Source organism: Euwallacea similis, chromosome 4, assembly GCF_039881205.1.
Source record: "Euwallacea similis isolate ESF13 chromosome 4, ESF131.1, whole genome shotgun sequence".
In the NCBI taxonomy this organism is placed as follows: Eukaryota; Metazoa; Arthropoda; class Insecta; order Coleoptera; family Curculionidae; genus Euwallacea; species Euwallacea similis.
This window is the reverse complement of record NC_089612.1, coordinates 2,310,165-2,327,589: the sequence shown is the minus strand read 5'-3', so window position 1 is coordinate 2,327,589 and position 17,425 is coordinate 2,310,165. Positions and strand designations below refer to the sequence as shown.

At 38.4% G+C, this 17,425-nt stretch overlaps 5 protein-coding genes across 5 annotated transcripts; 3 read left to right on the top strand and 2 right to left on the bottom strand.

The window, feature by feature from the left end:
- The first annotated feature begins 90 nt into the window (after positions 1 to 90).
- On the top strand, positions 91 to 1,355 carry RfC38 (replication factor C subunit RfC38). Its single transcript, XM_066389766.1, has 3 exons — positions 91 to 738; positions 791 to 1,129; positions 1,183 to 1,355. The coding sequence occupies exons 1-3, from the start codon at positions 142 to 144 to the stop codon at positions 1,315 to 1,317; spliced, it is 1,071 nt and encodes a 356-aa protein (XP_066245863.1). The 5' UTR covers positions 91 to 141; the 3' UTR covers positions 1,318 to 1,355.
- Positions 1,356 to 1,474: 119 nt separating this feature from the next.
- LOC136408656 (UDP-xylose and UDP-N-acetylglucosamine transporter-like) lies at positions 1,475 to 2,807 on the bottom strand. Its single transcript, XM_066389767.1, has one exon. It carries the CDS (start codon positions 2,631 to 2,633, stop codon positions 1,605 to 1,607), a length of 1,029 nt encoding a protein of 342 aa, XP_066245864.1. The 5' UTR covers positions 2,634 to 2,807; the 3' UTR covers positions 1,475 to 1,604.
- Positions 2,808 to 3,255: 448 nt separating this feature from the next.
- Positions 3,256 to 6,242, top strand: Rbsn-5 (Rabenosyn-5). The gene is made up of 7 exons (XM_066389315.1): positions 3,256 to 3,486; positions 3,536 to 3,795; positions 4,239 to 4,389; positions 4,439 to 4,653; positions 4,708 to 4,905; positions 4,957 to 5,134; positions 5,189 to 6,242. The coding sequence occupies exons 1-7, from the start codon at positions 3,351 to 3,353 to the stop codon at positions 5,341 to 5,343; spliced, it is 1,293 nt and encodes a 430-aa protein (XP_066245412.1). The 5' UTR covers positions 3,256 to 3,350; the 3' UTR covers positions 5,344 to 6,242.
- A 96-nt stretch (positions 6,243 to 6,338) lies between these two features.
- On the top strand, positions 6,339 to 7,182 carry ATPsynCF6 (ATP synthase, coupling factor 6). Its single transcript, XM_066389831.1, has 3 exons — positions 6,339 to 6,463; positions 6,605 to 6,765; positions 6,945 to 7,182. The coding sequence occupies exons 2-3, from the start codon at positions 6,605 to 6,607 to the stop codon at positions 7,111 to 7,113; spliced, it is 330 nt and encodes a 109-aa protein (XP_066245928.1). The 5' UTR covers positions 6,339 to 6,463; the 3' UTR covers positions 7,114 to 7,182.
- A 413-nt stretch (positions 7,183 to 7,595) lies between these two features.
- Positions 7,596 to 17,132, bottom strand: DNApol-epsilon255 (DNA polymerase epsilon catalytic subunit 1). Its single transcript, XM_066389830.1, has 29 exons — positions 16,959 to 17,132; positions 16,778 to 16,901; positions 16,510 to 16,728; positions 16,227 to 16,459; positions 15,930 to 16,174; positions 15,639 to 15,872; positions 15,054 to 15,591; positions 14,853 to 15,003; positions 14,326 to 14,518; positions 14,132 to 14,277; positions 13,958 to 14,079; positions 13,648 to 13,909; positions 13,457 to 13,600; positions 13,201 to 13,409; positions 12,781 to 13,146; positions 12,276 to 12,459; positions 12,068 to 12,224; positions 11,409 to 11,584; positions 10,922 to 11,355; positions 10,643 to 10,870; positions 10,457 to 10,594; positions 9,832 to 10,063; positions 9,511 to 9,779; positions 9,092 to 9,436; positions 8,786 to 9,040; positions 8,380 to 8,733; positions 8,064 to 8,320; positions 7,856 to 8,016; positions 7,596 to 7,802 (listed from the first exon to the last, which is right to left on the bottom strand). Exons 1-29 carry the CDS (start codon positions 17,045 to 17,047, stop codon positions 7,635 to 7,637), a joined length of 6,633 nt encoding a protein of 2,210 aa, XP_066245927.1. The 5' UTR covers positions 17,048 to 17,132; the 3' UTR covers positions 7,596 to 7,634.
- Between the last annotated feature and the right edge of the window lie 293 nt (positions 17,133 to 17,425).

The window sequence follows — 17,425 nt, the reverse complement described above, 5'->3', positions numbered from 1 at the left end:
AGCCGACCAATCAAATTAAAGATGTCAACAATTTATACAATCCCTTTGCCGTAACCTTTTAAACATTTTAATAACATAACCTCAAATAATTGGCGCCTTCCGATTCAGTCAAAACACAAAAAGGCACCTAGATAAATCGACATGAGTATGTTATGGGTGGACAAGTATCGCCCCAAAGACCTATCGCTCTTAGATTATCACCTCCAACAAGCGCAAGAGCTGAAGAACTTAGTGGCACACAGTGATTTTCCACATATGCTTATTTACGGTCCCAGTGGAGCCGGTAAAAAGACTCGAATTATGTGCATCTTGAGGGAGTTGTTTGGATCGGGAGTGGACCGACTCAAGAATGGGACTGTTACAGTTACGACTCCTTCGAACAAGAAGGTGGAGATCACAACTGTAAGCAGCAACTATCACATTGAAATCAACCCTTCTGATGTGGGGATCTATGATAGAGTGGTTGTTATGGATTTAATTAAGAGCATTGCTCAGACTCAACAAATTGGGACTACCAGTAACCAACGAGAGTTCAAGGTAGTATTGTTAACAGAAGTTGATAATCTCACTAAAGATGCTCAGCATGCATTGAGAAGAACTATGGAAAAATATTCAGGAAACTGCAGACTCATATTGTGTTGCACATCATTATCTCCAGTAATTCCAGCCATTCAGTCTCGTTGTTTGCCTATTAGGGTGCCAGCCCCTAGTGTCAATGAAATTTGCAGCATTTTGAAGGTATGCAATTAAGAAAGCATGCAAGTATAATTAATATCTTTCAATATTATAGACTACATGTAAAAAGGAGGATGTCCCTATAAGCCCAGAGGTAGCAGAGAACATTGCTAAAGCTTCCAATGGCAACTTACGCAGGGCTTTGTTAATATGTGAATCTTGCAAGGTTGAGAAGGGTAATTTGAAAGCCAATGTAGACATCCCTGAACCTGATTGGAAGGTTTTCATCCTTGGAACTGCCAAACTAATCACAAGTAAGCAGAGCATTGAAAGCTTGATGAAAGTGAGGGAGCATTTGTATGAACTTTTGGCCAATGGAATACCTGCAGAAATAATTCTCAAAGAACTGCTTACAGCCTTAGTTTTAAAGTGTGATAAGCTAATAATTCCACAAGTAAGTGTTTTATGTTTAATATAGCTTTTAGGCTAAAAATCTTGCTCATGCAGGTGGTAAGGGATGCAGCTCTATATGAATACCGAATGACTCAAGGAAGCAAACATATAGTTCATCTCGAAGGATTTGTTACCAAGTTTATGTGTGTGTATCAGAGGCATCTTAGGGCTCTCATGGAAGGTTTTTGAGGGGACATAAATTTTTTTATTTTTTGTATTTATTTTGAGTACTCTTGCTAAATTTTGGTAATATGGGCCACAGCATGTGAAATTGAAAATGGTACTATGCCATTGCCCTTATTGTGTATGAAGTGGTTTTAAGGCTTTTAAAAAAAACTTCTCTTAATATTTATAATTTTTCTATTATAGAGGTTAATAGCCATAATGCCTGTTGTTTATTGTATTCTACAACCTGCAGTTAAATTTTTTTCTACTTGAAACTATACTGAACAAATAATGATTTTGTTAAAAGGATCTTAAGACTTTTTAACTTTCTCTTGCTTCTGACTTTCCATCATTCTTTTAGGAACCTCAGTGAAAATTAGGGTTCCTCCAAACACTAAAAACGTCCCAAACCAGTGGGCCAGCGTAAAGGGATTGTCAAAATAAACTATGCTAAAAACTAGAGACAAAAATTTACGGAGCGTAATAACTAGAGTCACAGTAAGTGAGGTACACTCTGTTGTCAACACATAGACTGAACTGATGCACATATACTGAGTGAGGACATTAAAGAACAGATAAACAAATAAAATGGGAATTATAATGTTTGTGAGGGGAATTTGCATTGGTTCACTCTTTAGAGAGATGTTAAAGTGTTCCCAAATGCTGCTGCCATAAATAAGGAATCCTGGGAGGGAAAGTAAGTGGGTATAATACAAAGCTTCTGAGGGGTGCTTTCCATGCTCCTTGTAAAGTGTTTCCTGGTAAATTCCCATTCTTGCAGACAGTAACAAAGCACCAGTTAAAAGTAGAATCCCAATTGACCACCAAAAGAACTGAGTGGGATCTACAGGCTCAGGTTGTTGCTGCATCACATTATTTGTATCTGAACAGTCAGAGCAGCTTTTCCCAACATCCTTTGATGAGTACAAAGTGCAGATCACAATCCCAGCTGTGATCATGAAAACTGAAAGATATTTGTCCCAAGTATACTTTTTCTTCAAAATTAAAACCCCCATGATAAGGTTGGCAATGAGAGATCCTGCCCGGAAAATAAAGTGTAAGGGCACTGGAATATTAAAGGCAAAAGCCCAGTTATTAACTACACTAGTCACAAAAAAGAAAGTCACTAAAGTCAGGTATTCCTTGAGGGGGATCTTCCGCTCTGCCCTTCCAAATTTTGAAGTGAATATAACCCCGTGCAGAGAGATGAAGCAGAACTGCAGGAAGGTGATCAGATGACCTGCTCCAGGGTCCAGTTTGATGATGTACTCCAGGAAAATGTTGTTCAACATACATCCGATTATTACAGTACATATTGCCAAGGAGGCTTTGGAATTCATTATCACTTAAGGACTATGTATGGGGGCTGCAGTACGTAAAGTTGTGGGGCTTACCAGCTACTGTTATGTGAAAATATTAGAGCTTGCGGTGTTGAATTCTACATAGTCACCAATCTACGCGTCGTGTGTACACTAAATCATGATTTGCAGTTTGCCTGGGGAGAGATAAAAACCTTTTAATTTAAGCACTGATGGAAGCTTAAATCTAATCACGCTCAATTACTTTATAATGAGTAATATTAAAATACTGGTCTGTTTATTTATAAACAATTTTAGACCGCCATTGGTCAGTGTCTGATTGGTCTGGATTCCGGAATTTGATGATATGTGTATTATAAGCTTTTGGTATAAAGATGGCGCTAAAACTTGTGATAATATTTTTAACTATTTATGATTGATTTAAGCGTGAAAATTATGTTGTCGCAGTAATTTTAAGTCCCATTATTACATATTATACTGCGAATTTCATAGTTCAACTTAAAATGCGACTTTAGGAAGCTTCTGGTTTTTAAAGTTTCAGAGCTTAATAACATTTATCACTTCCTCGATAGATGTCTCCAGATCCTTATGTAACTATCATCTGAATAATGTCTAAATCAGCTCAGCTGATTTTAAAATTTAGGTTAAGTTTACTCATTGACTAGGACTGTCTTTGGATTATTACCAAATGCAATCAAATCGTTATTAATTACAATTAAATAGTATTCACTTAAATCTATGGCTGAATCTGCAGACATTCAAGAAGGCTTCCTCTGCCCAATATGCCTCAAAGATCTGCGATCTCCCAGCAATCTAATCGCCCATTTTCAAGACCTACACTCGGAAGAACAAGAATTCCTAAAGTCTTTTAAAGGTTGTCTTTATCGCTCTCAATAACCCTACTTAAACACCTATGGTTTCAGGCATTTACGGCAAAATGAAAAAAAAAATCCTCAAGTTGGACGAGCAGGAATTGGAGGGCTTCAAAGAGCTTACACAGGAAAAGTATTTTCTTGAGCAAAGTGAGCCTCAAGAGCCCGGACCTTCTAGGAGTCAGACAGATTATTTTAAAGTTGTTAGAAGGGAGAGGCTTGATCATAGGACTACTGAGACCAATAAGTTGATTATTAGGCTTGATCGGTTACTGAGGACATTTGGGGCTGACAGAAAACAGCAGGAACAGGTATGGAGGATCCAAAGGCTTAGAAAAGCCACTTGATATTTCTGAAACATATTTTGTGGATTCCACAACTAACGAGTATCGAAGCCTTTTTAGCCAATTTAAATTTGAGACTAATCAGTGTCAGCATTAAATTTGTAAATTCTTGTAACATCAAGTTGTAAAAGTAATATTTAATAATGACACTTTTCAACCAATCTGGTATAAATTTTAATAATCCTTTTACAACTTTTTAAGTTCTATACAACGGCTTTCTGAGGCACACAGATGTATGTAAGCTCACAAAGAGATACAGTCTTTGTGAGCCTTTTTATGCCTTCATAAGTTCTTCTATGCTTTGGAATGTGCTGGATATGAAGGAAAATAAAGAAGTACCTTATTATTTTTTTGATTATGTATTTTTGAGGCCAATTTTCATTACTAGTACTAAGTAAAACAATTTACAGGAATTAGTAGTATGGCTTGATGGTTCCACAGTAACCAGATGCCCTTCTTGCGCCGCAAGTTTCAATATTGCTCGTAGACAGCACCACTGCCGGCTCTGCGGTAGCATAATGTGTAACAGCTGTTCTCGTTTTTTATCATATGAAACCGCCCGTAAGCATTTCCTTATCGCATAAACAAAACCACATAAACATGTTTCCAGAAAGCATAGTTGCCCCCATTAATAGTGTGAGTGACAAAGAGTATTCAGGCAAAGAAACTGATACTCTAAGGATTTGCAGTCACTGCCTAGATATGTTGGAGAGCCGTAGGAAAGTTCAAATCGATCAAATGGTCAAATCTACCACTTGGCAGCTTTATTCTCTGCTCCAAAGCAACAAGAATCAAATTCAATCTTCTGTGGACATGTATATTAAAGTAAAATGCTACTAATATTTTTTGGGTCTGTAGGACTGAAGCGGAGTATTTTAGATGTACAACTCATTGACCTCAGGAGAGATTACGTTTTTGCTGCAAGACTGCCAAGCGTTGAGGTCGACGATTGCAGAAAAAGCTCAAATGATGGACACTTTGAGTAAGAAAATTGCATCCGAACCTGTAGATCCTGAGACGCCTAAAGCAGCCGTGTTACAGAATAATATTAGAAAGGCAGTTTCCAATTACATTAAGGTTGATTTATTTGATTTCTTGGTAGTTTAAGGGCCTAAATTATAATATTAGGATTGTCTGTTGACCCTACCAACGCTCCCGTCGGTAGAAGAATTGGAGGTGATCAGGCATAAGCTTGCTATGAGCTTTAAGGAAGACAGTTTTGTAGACATTCCAAGGCCGCATAGAATTCAAACAGTTGCGGTAACTACAGGGTGGTCCCCTGCCCCTGCTAATGAAGTGCAAGCAGGTATGTAGTTGAGACAAGTATTAAGGGGCAGTGTTATTTGGGTTTTTTTCACAGATACTGAAGAAAATCCTCTAATTGAACAAATGAGGATTGTAAGGAATTACATAGATCAAGCGAGGCGCGCGCAAAGATTCGATGAAGTAGCCTCGTTGGAGGAGAATTTAAGAATGCTGAAGGAGACCTACAGGCAACAGCAAAGAGCGAGTTAGGGTTTTAAGTTTATAAATAAGGTGTATACCATTTCAAAACATTTTGGCACAAAAAACCACTTTCAGTTAATCATATTTTTATTAACCACATAACACCTTTATGGGTTAAATGGTGTGTACCAAAATCCGGTATCACAAGTTCAAGTAAAAACATAGGGACTGTGTAACTGAAAGAAGAACCACCCAAGCTTTAATATACCTCCTACACAGACCAACGAAGTGGGCAGAGCCAGTCCGGCCAGCGTTTCCACTTTGATATTTAGATTAATATCGATTTCTCTACTTTCGCGGCCCTTGTCGGAGTCATATTAAACCTTGTGTAGGTCTTCCCCCACTTTCACAATCCTTGTTTTCATTTGAACTTATGATACTCGTATATTAGACCATGATCAAATTCCGTATATTAAATAGAATATTCAGTCTATTTATTATTACAAATTTAAAGGAAGTTAATATGAAGTTCGACAAAGAGTTGAAGAAAAATGCGTAGCAATCTAAGAAGCAGGAGAGCAAGAAAAGGAGTCTAAAAAATATGAAAAAAGTAACAATAATGAGTTTCAGTTAAGAATCTTCTAAATTAATGGGATTTAGAAATATCTCAGAATGTACAAGACATATTTAAAAAACTAATATACATTTTCTAAATTGATATGTTCTTTCTTTAATTGTTGAAGGGTTGTTGTAAATGATTTTTTTTGTTTATTTAGTTTCGCACCTTAGATTTAGTTAATAATTTACTAGTCACGTGATAAGTCATGTAATGGGTTCATTATAGGATTAAGCAACAATTTTTGTATTTTTATGGTCGTGGTTAGATTCAAATTTAAAAAGTTTATAAATTGGTGCCAGTTTAAAAATGGCGCCTTTAGTGTTCTGAATTTTATATTGCTGATGCCATCTATAATTTTCATAAATAAACGCTACAGAATATCGTCATCTTTCTTCACTTCAATGAAATAGACAGAGATGAAAATTAGTTTTCTTTTCGAATTTGAGGTTAAATTGACATTAATTTGACGGCATTTTATAAGAATTTTTCCTGTTTGAGAGCTAAGTTCCAGTTCTTGTTCTAAATCTAATAAAACGTCTACTTTTCAACCAATTTCAACAGCAAATTAAGGTAATTATGCATTCTTTATCAGTTTCCCCGACAAATATTCCCTCTTCATCCATTCCTCTTCTCAATTTCCAGCCCTCTACCCATGGTACTGATTACATAATTTTCCTTCAAGAATACAAATTGCTTCAATTTTCTTTTCAGATGCTCTCCCATCAGATATTAAGCAATGTGAAAACTTCTGTCAAGAGTGCCATTCACAGCCGCAACATTGGAATTTTGGCCCCTTGTTTGCAAAAGGCCAGCGACCCTATCCAACAGCTTTTCCTCGACAAAATTAGGGAATACAAGCAGAAGAGCAACAGGCAAGTGAAAAGTTCATGTATGAAGTTGCGATAAAAGAATTCTCTTTAATATGTGTGTCAGTAAGCATAAGTCGTGATGAAGTGATTGCAGTGGAGATGTAAGGGTTCATAAAACAATGAGAGTAAAGTCAGCGATTGTAGATAAGTGGAACATCATCTGAAATTTTTCCTCTTTTCAGTGGTAAATCGTTGGTTGAACCGACCCCTGAATTAGAAAGAGAGTTGAAACAAGAACTGGAAAAGGTGTCCAAGCAATATGGAGGTGGTACAGGAGTCGATATGACCAAATTCCCTGACTTCAAGTTCCAAGATCCCGTCTTGGACCCTATCAACTTGGAATCCAAGTGAAAAGTATGTTTTTAGCTTTTATTTTTCTTGTTCCCTCTGGTCTTAGTGATTAGAATTATTATTAAACTTGTTTAAGGAAAATATGCTAAAAAGGTTTATTTATATTGGTGAACTATGTTCAGATTAGAGCTGGAGCAACCCCTTTTCCCAACCAAAATGCATGTAAATATTGTTAGAACTTAATTATTGCAGTTTTTTCATTTTAGTTTATTTGGGTGCATATACATATATGTAAGTGTGTACTTTTGAAGCACAATATGTGCTGTTCTCTCAAAGATGAAAAATGTTATTTTGTCACTAAAAGATATTTTTAGTTCTAATTTGGGGTCTAAAAATTTTAAATTTAAGTTGAACAATTCTAATGTTATTCTAGACATTATGGTGAATGCTCTTTTAATCCCACTTACTTCTACCATTCCGCTAAGTACCGATCGCCCATGTTCAAAATGGAAATACTTGTAGGGTCCACCACAAAAATGTTCAAATTTCATAAAAAAATGTATTCCTTACAAATAATGTTCTTAAACTAAAGTTAAAATGCGTTCTACTGTCTCAGCTAAAGCTGGCATAGAAAATCTTTTCCCTAGCTCCAAAAACGTCTCTAAAAGTTTGACCAAATCCTTCTTGGAGAGAAGACATCGAAAATCTGAGGCACACTGACAGCGTTTGATCAAATTCTCCATTTTAATCTACAAAAGTCATTGTCATTAAAATAGTTTTTTTCCGTTAAATTCATGCATACCTGTGCGCATTTCTTGCATTGTAAATCCTGCAAATTGTACGCCAAAAATTTCTTAGAAACTGTGTCCAAAAGCAGGTTCTCGATTTCTGCGCTTTTATAAGCAGCTTCGCAATTGGGGCAATGCCAGGAGTGTTCTCTCCTGTAGGGATCTCTGCCCAAATCTAAATTCTACACATTAGAAATTGAAAAAATCTTATTGGGAACTTGCCGATATCCCTGCAGTGGTTGCATTTGCCGCAAATAATCTGGGGTACCATGTAAGACACTGTTGTGTCTGACCATACAGCTTTTGCTGAGAATTCCCCAATTCCAATCAGTCTCAGTAAGTTGCTCTTTAAATTGTCGACGACCTCCGATACTGCCGGATCTAAACCCAATATATGGCAGATAGATTTAACAAAACCGAGAGCAGCACTAGTGCCATCTGGAGCTGCTTTTACTATACTGTGCACTCGTTCTGTCATCCTAATGACAATCACAGAATTGTAAAATAATATTAATATTGATTATTGGTAATGTAATACTTGAATAAGTTTTGACTGATCTCTCCACAAAGCAGTTCCTTGGCATATTCCACTACGTCATCATGTACGGCCAACCCGAAGGAGGGCTGACTGAGTACTGCGGACATTTTCACCGTTTTGTTTTGCCTCAGTTTGGTATAGATAGCGTAAATGTAGCCGGCCACCACTGCCTCGAAGCTGCGTCTGCAGTCCGCTTTTTCGGGCAGCTGCTCTATTAAATTCCAATGACAGTCCAGTATAGGTTCCTCCTCCTCTGTAACTTCCTCTTCTTCAGTGTCCTCTTGTTCAGGAGGTTTCCCCACTACTCCCGCGTAATTTGCCGGGTCCAGCCACACTAGATATTCCCAACAGCGCCTGTAATGTATTATTTTTATTTACGAGGAAGTTGCGTTTGTTTGGGAGTTACTTGTAACTAATTTCAACGGAGTGGAATAGTTCTTTGTTTCTGATGGAGTTGACGACAAACTCGACACTGGCCAATCCGTCTGCGACGTAATTTTTCTTGGTGCAAATGACGATTTTGTTAAAATTGGCATAGACAATGACGCAGCCCAGACGTTTAAATTCCGCTACTAATTGCAAAAAAAGCTTCTTCATTAGGGTTTGCAGGGTTTTAAGTAATGCCGGTTCGTAGAGAAGAGCCTTGGAGGATCTCAGCCATCTACAAATATTAACGTTAGAGATTTAATTAAAAAAGAAACGAATGTTTTGCCTATAAAAGTGTACGACTTGAAAGTCGGCATAGACATTATCGTGTAGGGAAATATCGCGCATCCATGTAGTTGCCATCGCTCTCAGCACTTTGAATGCTTCGACGCACCGCGCCGCCTCATTGTATACTGCATTGGCGTTCCCGGAAAGCATTTCGTCGATTGAGGAGGCCTGGTTCGCGTCAAAACTGGTAGCGCTGCTGGTGCCCTCAATATCCGTTACGTGATGCGACTGCAGTAACGTATTGATGGCTAAACTGTCAATGTCCAGTTCCACGCACACCGACGAATACCATCCGGGGGTGTTACATACTTCGCTGGACCCTTCTTGACTATCTGCTAAAAGCCTAATAAAACGACATGTTGTAAATTGATAAAGAAATCCATCCAATCTTCATCCATCAATCAGATCTTCCAATACCTAGTGTCGGTTTCCTCGCTGCCGCCCAAATCGGGCTTATCATAGGGCGAGCACCAGAGAACGTGATTAGCTCGGATCAAGTGTCGGGCAAAAAAGAGGTCCGCCCCGAAAATGGCGGTATCCTCCGGCAGGTTGCCCACGGGGATGTGGAAGTAGCGGCTGTGCTCAATCATGATGTCTAGGGCAGATTCGCTGTTGAGGTAGTGGCGAATCAGGGCTTTAGCTCCCAGTTTTTGCCAGTCCATTACGTTGTACAAATCATCCTCGTCCTATTTTAATTCGTTATATCATTATGTCATTTTACCAGCTTGCGAAAGTTACCTTAACAAATATTTGCGTTTGTGGGAAATCCCCGAAAGTGCCCACGCAATTCTGTAATCTCTGAACGTCCATGGTGCTTTGAATTGCTAAAAGTGTAGGCCCTTTTCTCTCCTCTTTATATGCCTGCAGAGCTTTGTTGAGGAGCTTATAAACTTGTTTCAAATCAGTCTCCACGCGCACCTCAAACTGAACCATTTCGGGGGGCAATAGAGCTTCACTGAGCTTCTCTTTTCTACAGGATGTTTTGAAATTAATGTGCAATATTTAACTAAAGAAATAAAAATCTCTTAATTCAGGATAAAATTCTAAATTTTACGTTGTCAATCTAAGGTCAAAAGAAGTTTTAAAATATTCAAACACCGGGCAGAAAATAATTGTTTTTAGGCTTCAATTCGGGGACCAAAAGTCTTTTTCCCCAATTCCAATTTTGTTTTGGATATTATGGTAAGTGTACATTTAATCAACACCTTTTTAGTAAATGAAGTTTTGGTATTTCCATAATCTAAATAGTAATAAAAATCTATTAATCTGAGGTCAACACCAAATGATAAGTTGAAAATTATCTTTAATTCGAGCTAAAAACTTTCCTGGAAATTATGATGAATATGCCTCTAGTTAGACTTACTTTCCGTTGCGTTCCGCTACGTACAAATTCCCCATATTCGGCATTAAATTCGTCCTTACAGTATCGACCACAATCACCAGTCCCTTTTTCAAGGGAGTCAGGAATAGACCAAACATGTGCTGAGGCTTTGATGGGTGCCTAAAAAAAGTTTACTGAATTCAAATTCTTTATAGACCTGCTACGTACCTGTGGTGATAAAAAAATAAGTGCTTTAAAGAATCTTTGACTAAATATGGCTGCCTGTGCAATGAAACCGTGTCCAACTCCTCGAGAGTGAACGTATCCAGACTGGTTACTCCTCTGGAGACTTTAACTACACAACTAGTGGACATTAACGCTCTGAAAAGGAGGGAAGTTTTGGTCTCATAAACGCCCTCTACTGCCGGGTCTGACATGGCAGACTGCAACAATTCTCTGCAATTCCCCAATATTAAATCTCTTTTAATTTTCACAATCGACACATACTCTCGATTATCTTGGAACATTTCTTCAGGTATCGAGTACCGGTATAAGTGATACACATGCCTAGTCCTCGGTAAGGTCCTACTGACTTTCCGGAACAAACAGCACTCTTCCACTGCCTTTTCCGTTTTCAAATTAGCGTAGTAAACTCGAGGAACGTGTAATTTTACCGAGTGTAATTCGCAATCGACTAGAGCCCATAATTTGAACACCCCTGGGGTGTTGGTATGGGAAATTTGCAACACTTGCCAGGGCGTTGTCAACAGTGCCCTTTGAGTTTTTTGCAGGAAAGTGCCCAAAGTCCCGGGTGTTGAAGATCTTAAAACAGCCAAACTTCCTTTGGTTTTCTTCTTCTTGTTGCGATTGCCGATATTCTTTTGTAAAGCCTGGAACAGCCATTTGCGCTTTTGGAAGATTACCCAGGTCTGCCGAGACTCCTGCAAAAAGTAAATGAGTTAAAGTAGTTTCTTGGTATATGGTGGGATTAAACCTTGGTGTCGCCCCACTGAGGCGGATTTCCCAGGATTTCCCTCCAAGTTTTGTCCAGTTCTTCTTCGGTGAATTGACTCTCTTTGTCCTTGCCACGTTTTCTTTTAGCAACATAGCCGACGGGTTTTTTGAATGTCGGTGATTGGTCCTTTGAGTGGCCGAAATCTTCCATGTCAGCTGGTATTTTAGTTTGGTTCAATAAGTGAGAACAATGTATGTGAATGAAAAACATGCGAAAAAGTTAATACTTCCTAATTAACTTATTTTAACTTGAAAAATTAACATTTATTTCTCCTGTATGACACTTAGCCTTTCGGTGTTGTAATACGAACAAAGCTGCAAAATGACAAAAAGGCACCTTTTGTAAGCTATAAGGGGTGCTATATAGATACACATATGAGCCGATTTAAATGGGGACTCTTCGAGAAATTCTGCTAAAAAATTGATTTAAAAAATGCAAAATTAGGTGATAATTCAAACTAGAACCTACAAATGTTTTTGTACAATTTAGATCAAATTGAACAGACAAATCCCAACAACGAAAGAACATCTAAGTCTGGCCTGGTATCGTTTGTAAACATTATGTGAGTAGGCCGCTAGACAACACAAAATACTTTTTTCTATTTAGATTTTATCCAACAAATTTTTACTTATTCTTACCTACAGCATTTCCTTCATTTCTCTCTTTATCCGCCGACTTTGGCGCCTCTTTCAAAAACATATCCGTAATCCTCCTCTGTTTGTACGTGTCGTTTTTTTCCAAAATCTTCTTATGCAGCCAATCGGGATGTCTGACTCGCGGCACTGGATTTGGAACCTAATTCTCAATTACCTACACTAATTCAATAAGTTTTCAATTAATTCCTACCCCCTGCATGGCCGCTGGTATGGTGATAATCTTCTGAATAGCTCCACCCAATCGCTCAATATAGTAGCTCCAGTCCAAAACATCCCTGATGTCAACCTCGTTTAATGAAGTATCTTTGAGCCACTTTCTTAAGTAGTGCTTTTGAATGGTTTCTTCGGCTTGGAAGATTGCCAAAGGAATTGCCCTAAAATATGCGTTTTGAAAGTTAGTTTGGGTCAAGTCTCCCAAAATATTACATGTCAAATTGCATTCACCATAGTGAAGAACTTTCTTGACATTTAGCGAATATCGATTTTTAAAAAAAGTTTACCGTAATTTTTTAGATACTAGATTGCTCAATAATGACTTTAACAAATAACTCAAAACATAGAAACATGTTTCCGAATTGGCGAAGTTTTATTCTGCAAAAAGCAGTTTAAATTTGGAATTTTTTGTATTTACGCAGAGGTAGCTACGTAAGTGCTAAAAATTTAAAACTTTCAAATAACGGTGAATATTACTTCACCTTTCTGTGACGGGAGCCCCGGCGGGTTTCTTTGATATGACATAACGGCAGGACAATCCGGCATCTTTGACCATTTGGTCGCCGAGAAACTCGGCCAACCGACGTGCTGTACTAATGGATGTACTTTTCTGAGCCCCATATTCCTCCAATTTTTTGGACATTGAGCGATTCTCCGAAATTAAATCAAACAATTCAGAATCCGGCATGTTTTTGCCATGCGAAAATAACACGTCCAGCCAATAATCGGCCACTTGGGCCACGGCTGCGTAGCAGGACTCTAAAGTATCTCCCTTGAGGAAGGCTTCGAATACCGAAGATTGAAAGTTTTTGATTAGTTGTAGCTCCCCTCGACGCTTCACTTCAAAACTGAAATATTTAACAACATTAAGAGAGTTATGAGTGTGTTTTTGGATGATTTACCCTTTGAGCTCGGCGAGGGAACCGTCAAAATTGAACACCGCATATCTTTTTTTCAGCTTTTTGCCTTCTTCCTTGCTGGCTGGCAATACCATGGCCTTGTAAGGCCCGTCTACCTCAAAGAATATTGAGTTTTCGCTTCGAATTTTATACTCCAGAGTTTCGGTGTTAACTAGCTCGTGGTATTGGTGATTGGTGAATTGCTCTTTGACCTGTACAGGTCACTTAATGTATGGCTTTTATAACATTTTCAACATACCATAGCGTTTAATATGGTATTTGGATATGAGATGACGAATTTCTTTTTCTTCTCATGGGAAGTGAAAACTGTAAAGTTTTCAGGGAAGGATGCAGGCAAGATGCACCAAATTCCATCGGTATCCAATTCTAGAGGTCTTCCAACCTACAAAAAATGTAAAATCCAGCATTTTTGCTGTAATAGACTCTTACTTGTTCTATAATCTCTCGAGCCTTCATAATGATGTTAGCTCCAGTGAAACAGACAATTCCGGCCATTTCCATGCTATACCATCGTGCCCCCTTGCGCATGACGTACCCGTAAAACGAGTTAAGAATGCACTTATGCGCAAGCTGTAAGGAGTCATATAAAACCTCCCGGTTTTTAGCCGATTTGATATCCGAGGCGTCTCCGCCTTTGATCGCCTCCCCAACGGCCTGTCTGGCCTTTTTAGAAAGACCTTTATACTCATATCTGTAAAAGTATTAATCGACAAAAAATACTTTTAAAAAAGGGTATCACCTTCGGTCTCGAAAGGCCCGTACAGTGTCCACATAAAAAGAGTTCTCTTTCTGGCATATTGTAGTGGTGTTTTCTCCCATCCGAGTCACTTTTAACTTCTTATAGACCTTGCGACAATAAATCTAAAACAAATCTTCCAAAACATTCACTTAACTAACTTTAAAACGGCCAAACCTCCAATCTCTTTTTTTCGACATCGGCCTGTTCTAGTGGGTTCAATTGATGAAAAGCCCTCTGCGGGCCTCCCGGCTGGGCAGGGGGAAATTTCTCCATCTCCAGCTGCTGCTGAATTCTCTCGTATTCGCCACGTTTCGCCGGCACTAGAACAATCTTTAAGCTACAGGTTTCTCAAGAGGAAAAGTACCTACAGAACTCTTCTCGCATCATCCAGGCCATGCTGCGCTGACAAGTCGCATTGGGGCAGTTGTAATCGCAGGATGCGCAGATGGTCTCGTCAACCATCGCGCAAGGCTGCAGACGATTAGTGAGGATGATGTTGGGGTACATCGCCCCCACGTCCAAGTGATAGATTAGGGGGCGTTCTAGTCTTAAGGGTTGTTCCTGGTATAACAAAGTTTCTATATGATTTATTATGGTAACGGTTCTAGAAATTATTCAGAAATTATAAATGGTATGTTATATATTTAAAGTTCTAGACTTTGAATACACAACCATCAATGCTCAAAAGGAGTTCTAAAGATCGATAACACAATTAAATTAAAAGTAATAAATAAATTGGAGGCAAAGCGAAAAAGCAAGCCATTATACACATTTTCACCCCAGTGTACCAGCCCATTACTCCCATCATTTTTCTCTATAATTTGCTACTAAAACCTCAAATTAACGATTTTAATCTTTACAGTATCAGAAACATCGTGAAAATGTCCATCCATACCTTTAAAGCTGTGAGCTTGGTTTTTATATCATTGGTCAACTCCTCTAGGTTTGTAACAGCCTTCATTGGCACTCCCTCCTCAACAACTATAGCATGTTCCAAAGTCTTGGAAATCTGCATGATTAAAGCATCCACAGCCTCAGGGACAATCCTGCATAAACAGCATTTTTCTTTCTAAGAAAATTACTCTTTCCCCCTCACCTGAATCTGCAGGGAATATCGGCTCGAAACACTCCACTCTCTAGAGCCTCCACATGTCCCCCCACATAAGTCTCTTGATGCAACACATGCCCATCATGAGTTAACTTATTGAGAATCGTTTCCTGTTTATTGGGGAAGATAATGTTTGCATGGAAAGCTTCTACCATGAGCAGGGCCTCACATAATGTGCCTGAGCCCTTGCGCAGCACCTCGTCAGGTTCGCAAGGAATTATAGTGCATAAAGCAAAGATGAAGGGGTGAACGTATTGCATATACAAATAGTATGTGGCGACTGCGTCTGAGACTGAGTAGTTGGATAAAATTTGAGGGTTTGACGCAGCTAAAGGACACATTTCCTCAGGGTCCAGCTCTACTGGATCATAGCGCAGCTTTGCTTTAGCTACAGCCTTCAAGTTCTGAGACCCCACCGGTAGATAAGAGTCACGTTTTACCCAGCACAAGCAGTCCATGTGCATTGCAGGACGGCAGGTAAACACTCCTTCACGATTACGAGAAAACCCAATTTGCTGCTTCATATCTTAAAGAAAATTTCATTTATGTGTCTTATAAAGAGGGATTATTTACCTAAATCGTAAACTGCGGCACGTGCTTCTACAAAGGGCCAGTCGAAAAAATCCCCGTTGTAAGTGACGAAAATGTGCGGTCTAATGTCCATTATGTGATCAAAAAAGCGCTGTATTAGATGCATTTCGTTTGGTTCATTAAAAATTGTAAACTTGCCCTCAAACTCGGGTTTTGGGGTATACTCAAAGTCTTCAATATCTGCAGAGAGAATCTCTCGATTTGTAATTAAATAACCTACAATGCAGAGACCCAATAAAACTCTTCTTATTTTAATATGTTATTCCCAATCACCTTGTCCATCAATCATATAAGAAATCATCATGATTTGATCAGTAGCTGCATCTGGGAATTTTAAAGGCAGCTTTGTAGTTTCTATATCAAAGGCCAAAACTATAGGTTCAGGGCGTTCTATTATGTCACTTCTCAAGGTTATTTGTGGAACATCACTAGGGCCTCTCATTTTTATTGAGTACCAAGACCCACAGAATATTTTCACGTCTATGGAGACCCTCACATGGTAGGGCACATCATACTCTCTTTTACAAATGACTGTTCTTATTTAAAATCATTTAAACTGCAAAATCTTACCTAATATCTAAGATGTTTTCCATTTGATCAGTAGTAATCTTGCCAGCCACAGTCTCACTTGTATTGTCTGTTAAGTGAGTGGCCAACATTTCAGTATAATAAGAGCTCTCCTTCAGTCGAGTCTTATTTTTCCTGGCCTCCCTCAAAAGCTCCTTTCTGACTTTTACTAAGTCAGTTTGGTTATAAAATGAGAGTTTAATGTATTTTTGTTTTAATCCTACTAAGTGATTGGGCTGAAAGGCACTATAATAAGCTCTGAAAACAAACTAAGCCTTCTTATTACCAAGTCTAAATCCTCTTTGGTGACTGTCTCAATTTTCTCAAAAATCCCTGTATATTTTTTGGATAAATATTGAGTGACTTCCTGAATAAGTTCTCTTTTAGTGAGGACATAAAAGTAGGGCATAAAAGGATAGGACACTTTAAAGCGAGTCCCATCTTCTTCCATAAAATAAAAGTCCACTGCAGCACACAGTCTTTTATTCTCATCAAGAATTTCAGACTAAAGTCAAGATTATATAATTGCATCTATGAGTGTTTATCCAACTTACGGAGTGCATATTTAAAAGAAACCCAGTTCTTTCAGAGTTGCCTTGAATTTTCTCAAAACCATATTTAGAGTCAATGGCATCGTTTTCTATGGTTTGTCTTAGCCGATATTCAGAGCTTTCTTCTCTGTTTTTATGTACAATTCCTGTTAAAACCTCTATGGGATGATTTAACTGTACTTACCGAAGCCCTGGGCCTGAATCGGCAACCTGACGTTGCTCCGATTTCTCCGGCCGTTCCTGCCGGAATTTGCCGGAGTTCGGTAGTACCATTACAAGGGTTTTATGGCAAAATTGTCTTGTAATTAAAGAAACATTAAAATGGAATTATTTTGAGAGGTTTAATGGAACATTTTTAGTGTTTTTCGAGGTAGGAAAATTGGAACCAAATTATAACCTCAAATCTTATGTTGATGTTTTGGTTTTCGCGCGATTTTGGAATCGTGATAACCGAGAAAATACGAAATTAGCCGAATATATCTAAATACTGAGAAATCATGCATTGCGGCAACAAGCCAAGAATTCAATTAAGCGTCTTCCTCAAGAACACTAGAGAGTAATTACTTAAAAGTATAAGATTGATCTTCCTTAAATTTAGTGTGGCAGTTTACACAAATATCCTGTATGACCACACCATCTGTATTAGTCAAT

What these genes read in the sequence shown, in the direction of transcription:
- Rbsn-5 (XM_066389315.1), top strand. Translation starts at nt 3,351, where the DNA reads ATGGCTGAATCTGCAGACATTCAAGAAGGCTTCCTCTGCCCAATATGC. An exon ending in ATTCCTAAAGTCTTTTAAAG is followed by an intron (nt 3,487 to 3,535) that starts GTTGTCTTTATC and finishes CTATGGTTTCAG; the next exon opens with GCATTTACGGCAAAATGAAA. An exon ending in ACAGAAAACAGCAGGAACAG is followed by an intron (nt 3,796 to 4,238) that starts GTATGGAGGATC and finishes AACAATTTACAG; the next exon opens with GAATTAGTAGTATGGCTTGA.
- LOC136408656 (XM_066389767.1), bottom strand. Translation starts at nt 2,633, where the DNA reads ATGAATTCCAAAGCCTCCTTGGCAATATGTACTGTAATAATCGGATGT.
- ATPsynCF6 (XM_066389831.1), top strand. Translation starts at nt 6,605, where the DNA reads ATGCTCTCCCATCAGATATTAAGCAATGTGAAAACTTCTGTCAAGAGT. An exon ending in TACAAGCAGAAGAGCAACAG is followed by an intron (nt 6,766 to 6,944) that starts GCAAGTGAAAAG and finishes TCCTCTTTTCAG; the next exon opens with TGGTAAATCGTTGGTTGAAC.
- DNApol-epsilon255 (XM_066389830.1), bottom strand. Translation starts at nt 17,047, where the DNA reads ATGGTACTACCGAACTCCGGCAAATTCCGGCAGGAACGGCCGGAGAAA. An exon ending in GAAAACATCTTAGATATTAG is followed by an intron (nt 16,175 to 16,226) that starts GTAAGATTTTGC and finishes CATTTGTAAAAG; the next exon opens with AGAGTATGATGTGCCCTACC. An exon ending in GATATTCCCTGCAGATTCAG is followed by an intron (nt 15,004 to 15,053) that starts GTGAGGGGGAAA and finishes CTGTTTATGCAG; the next exon opens with GATTGTCCCTGAGGCTGTGG.
- RfC38 (XM_066389766.1), top strand. Translation starts at nt 142, where the DNA reads ATGAGTATGTTATGGGTGGACAAGTATCGCCCCAAAGACCTATCGCTC. An exon ending in AAATTTGCAGCATTTTGAAG is followed by an intron (nt 739 to 790) that starts GTATGCAATTAA and finishes TCAATATTATAG; the next exon opens with ACTACATGTAAAAAGGAGGA. An exon ending in ATAAGCTAATAATTCCACAA is followed by an intron (nt 1,130 to 1,182) that starts GTAAGTGTTTTA and finishes TTGCTCATGCAG; the next exon opens with GTGGTAAGGGATGCAGCTCT.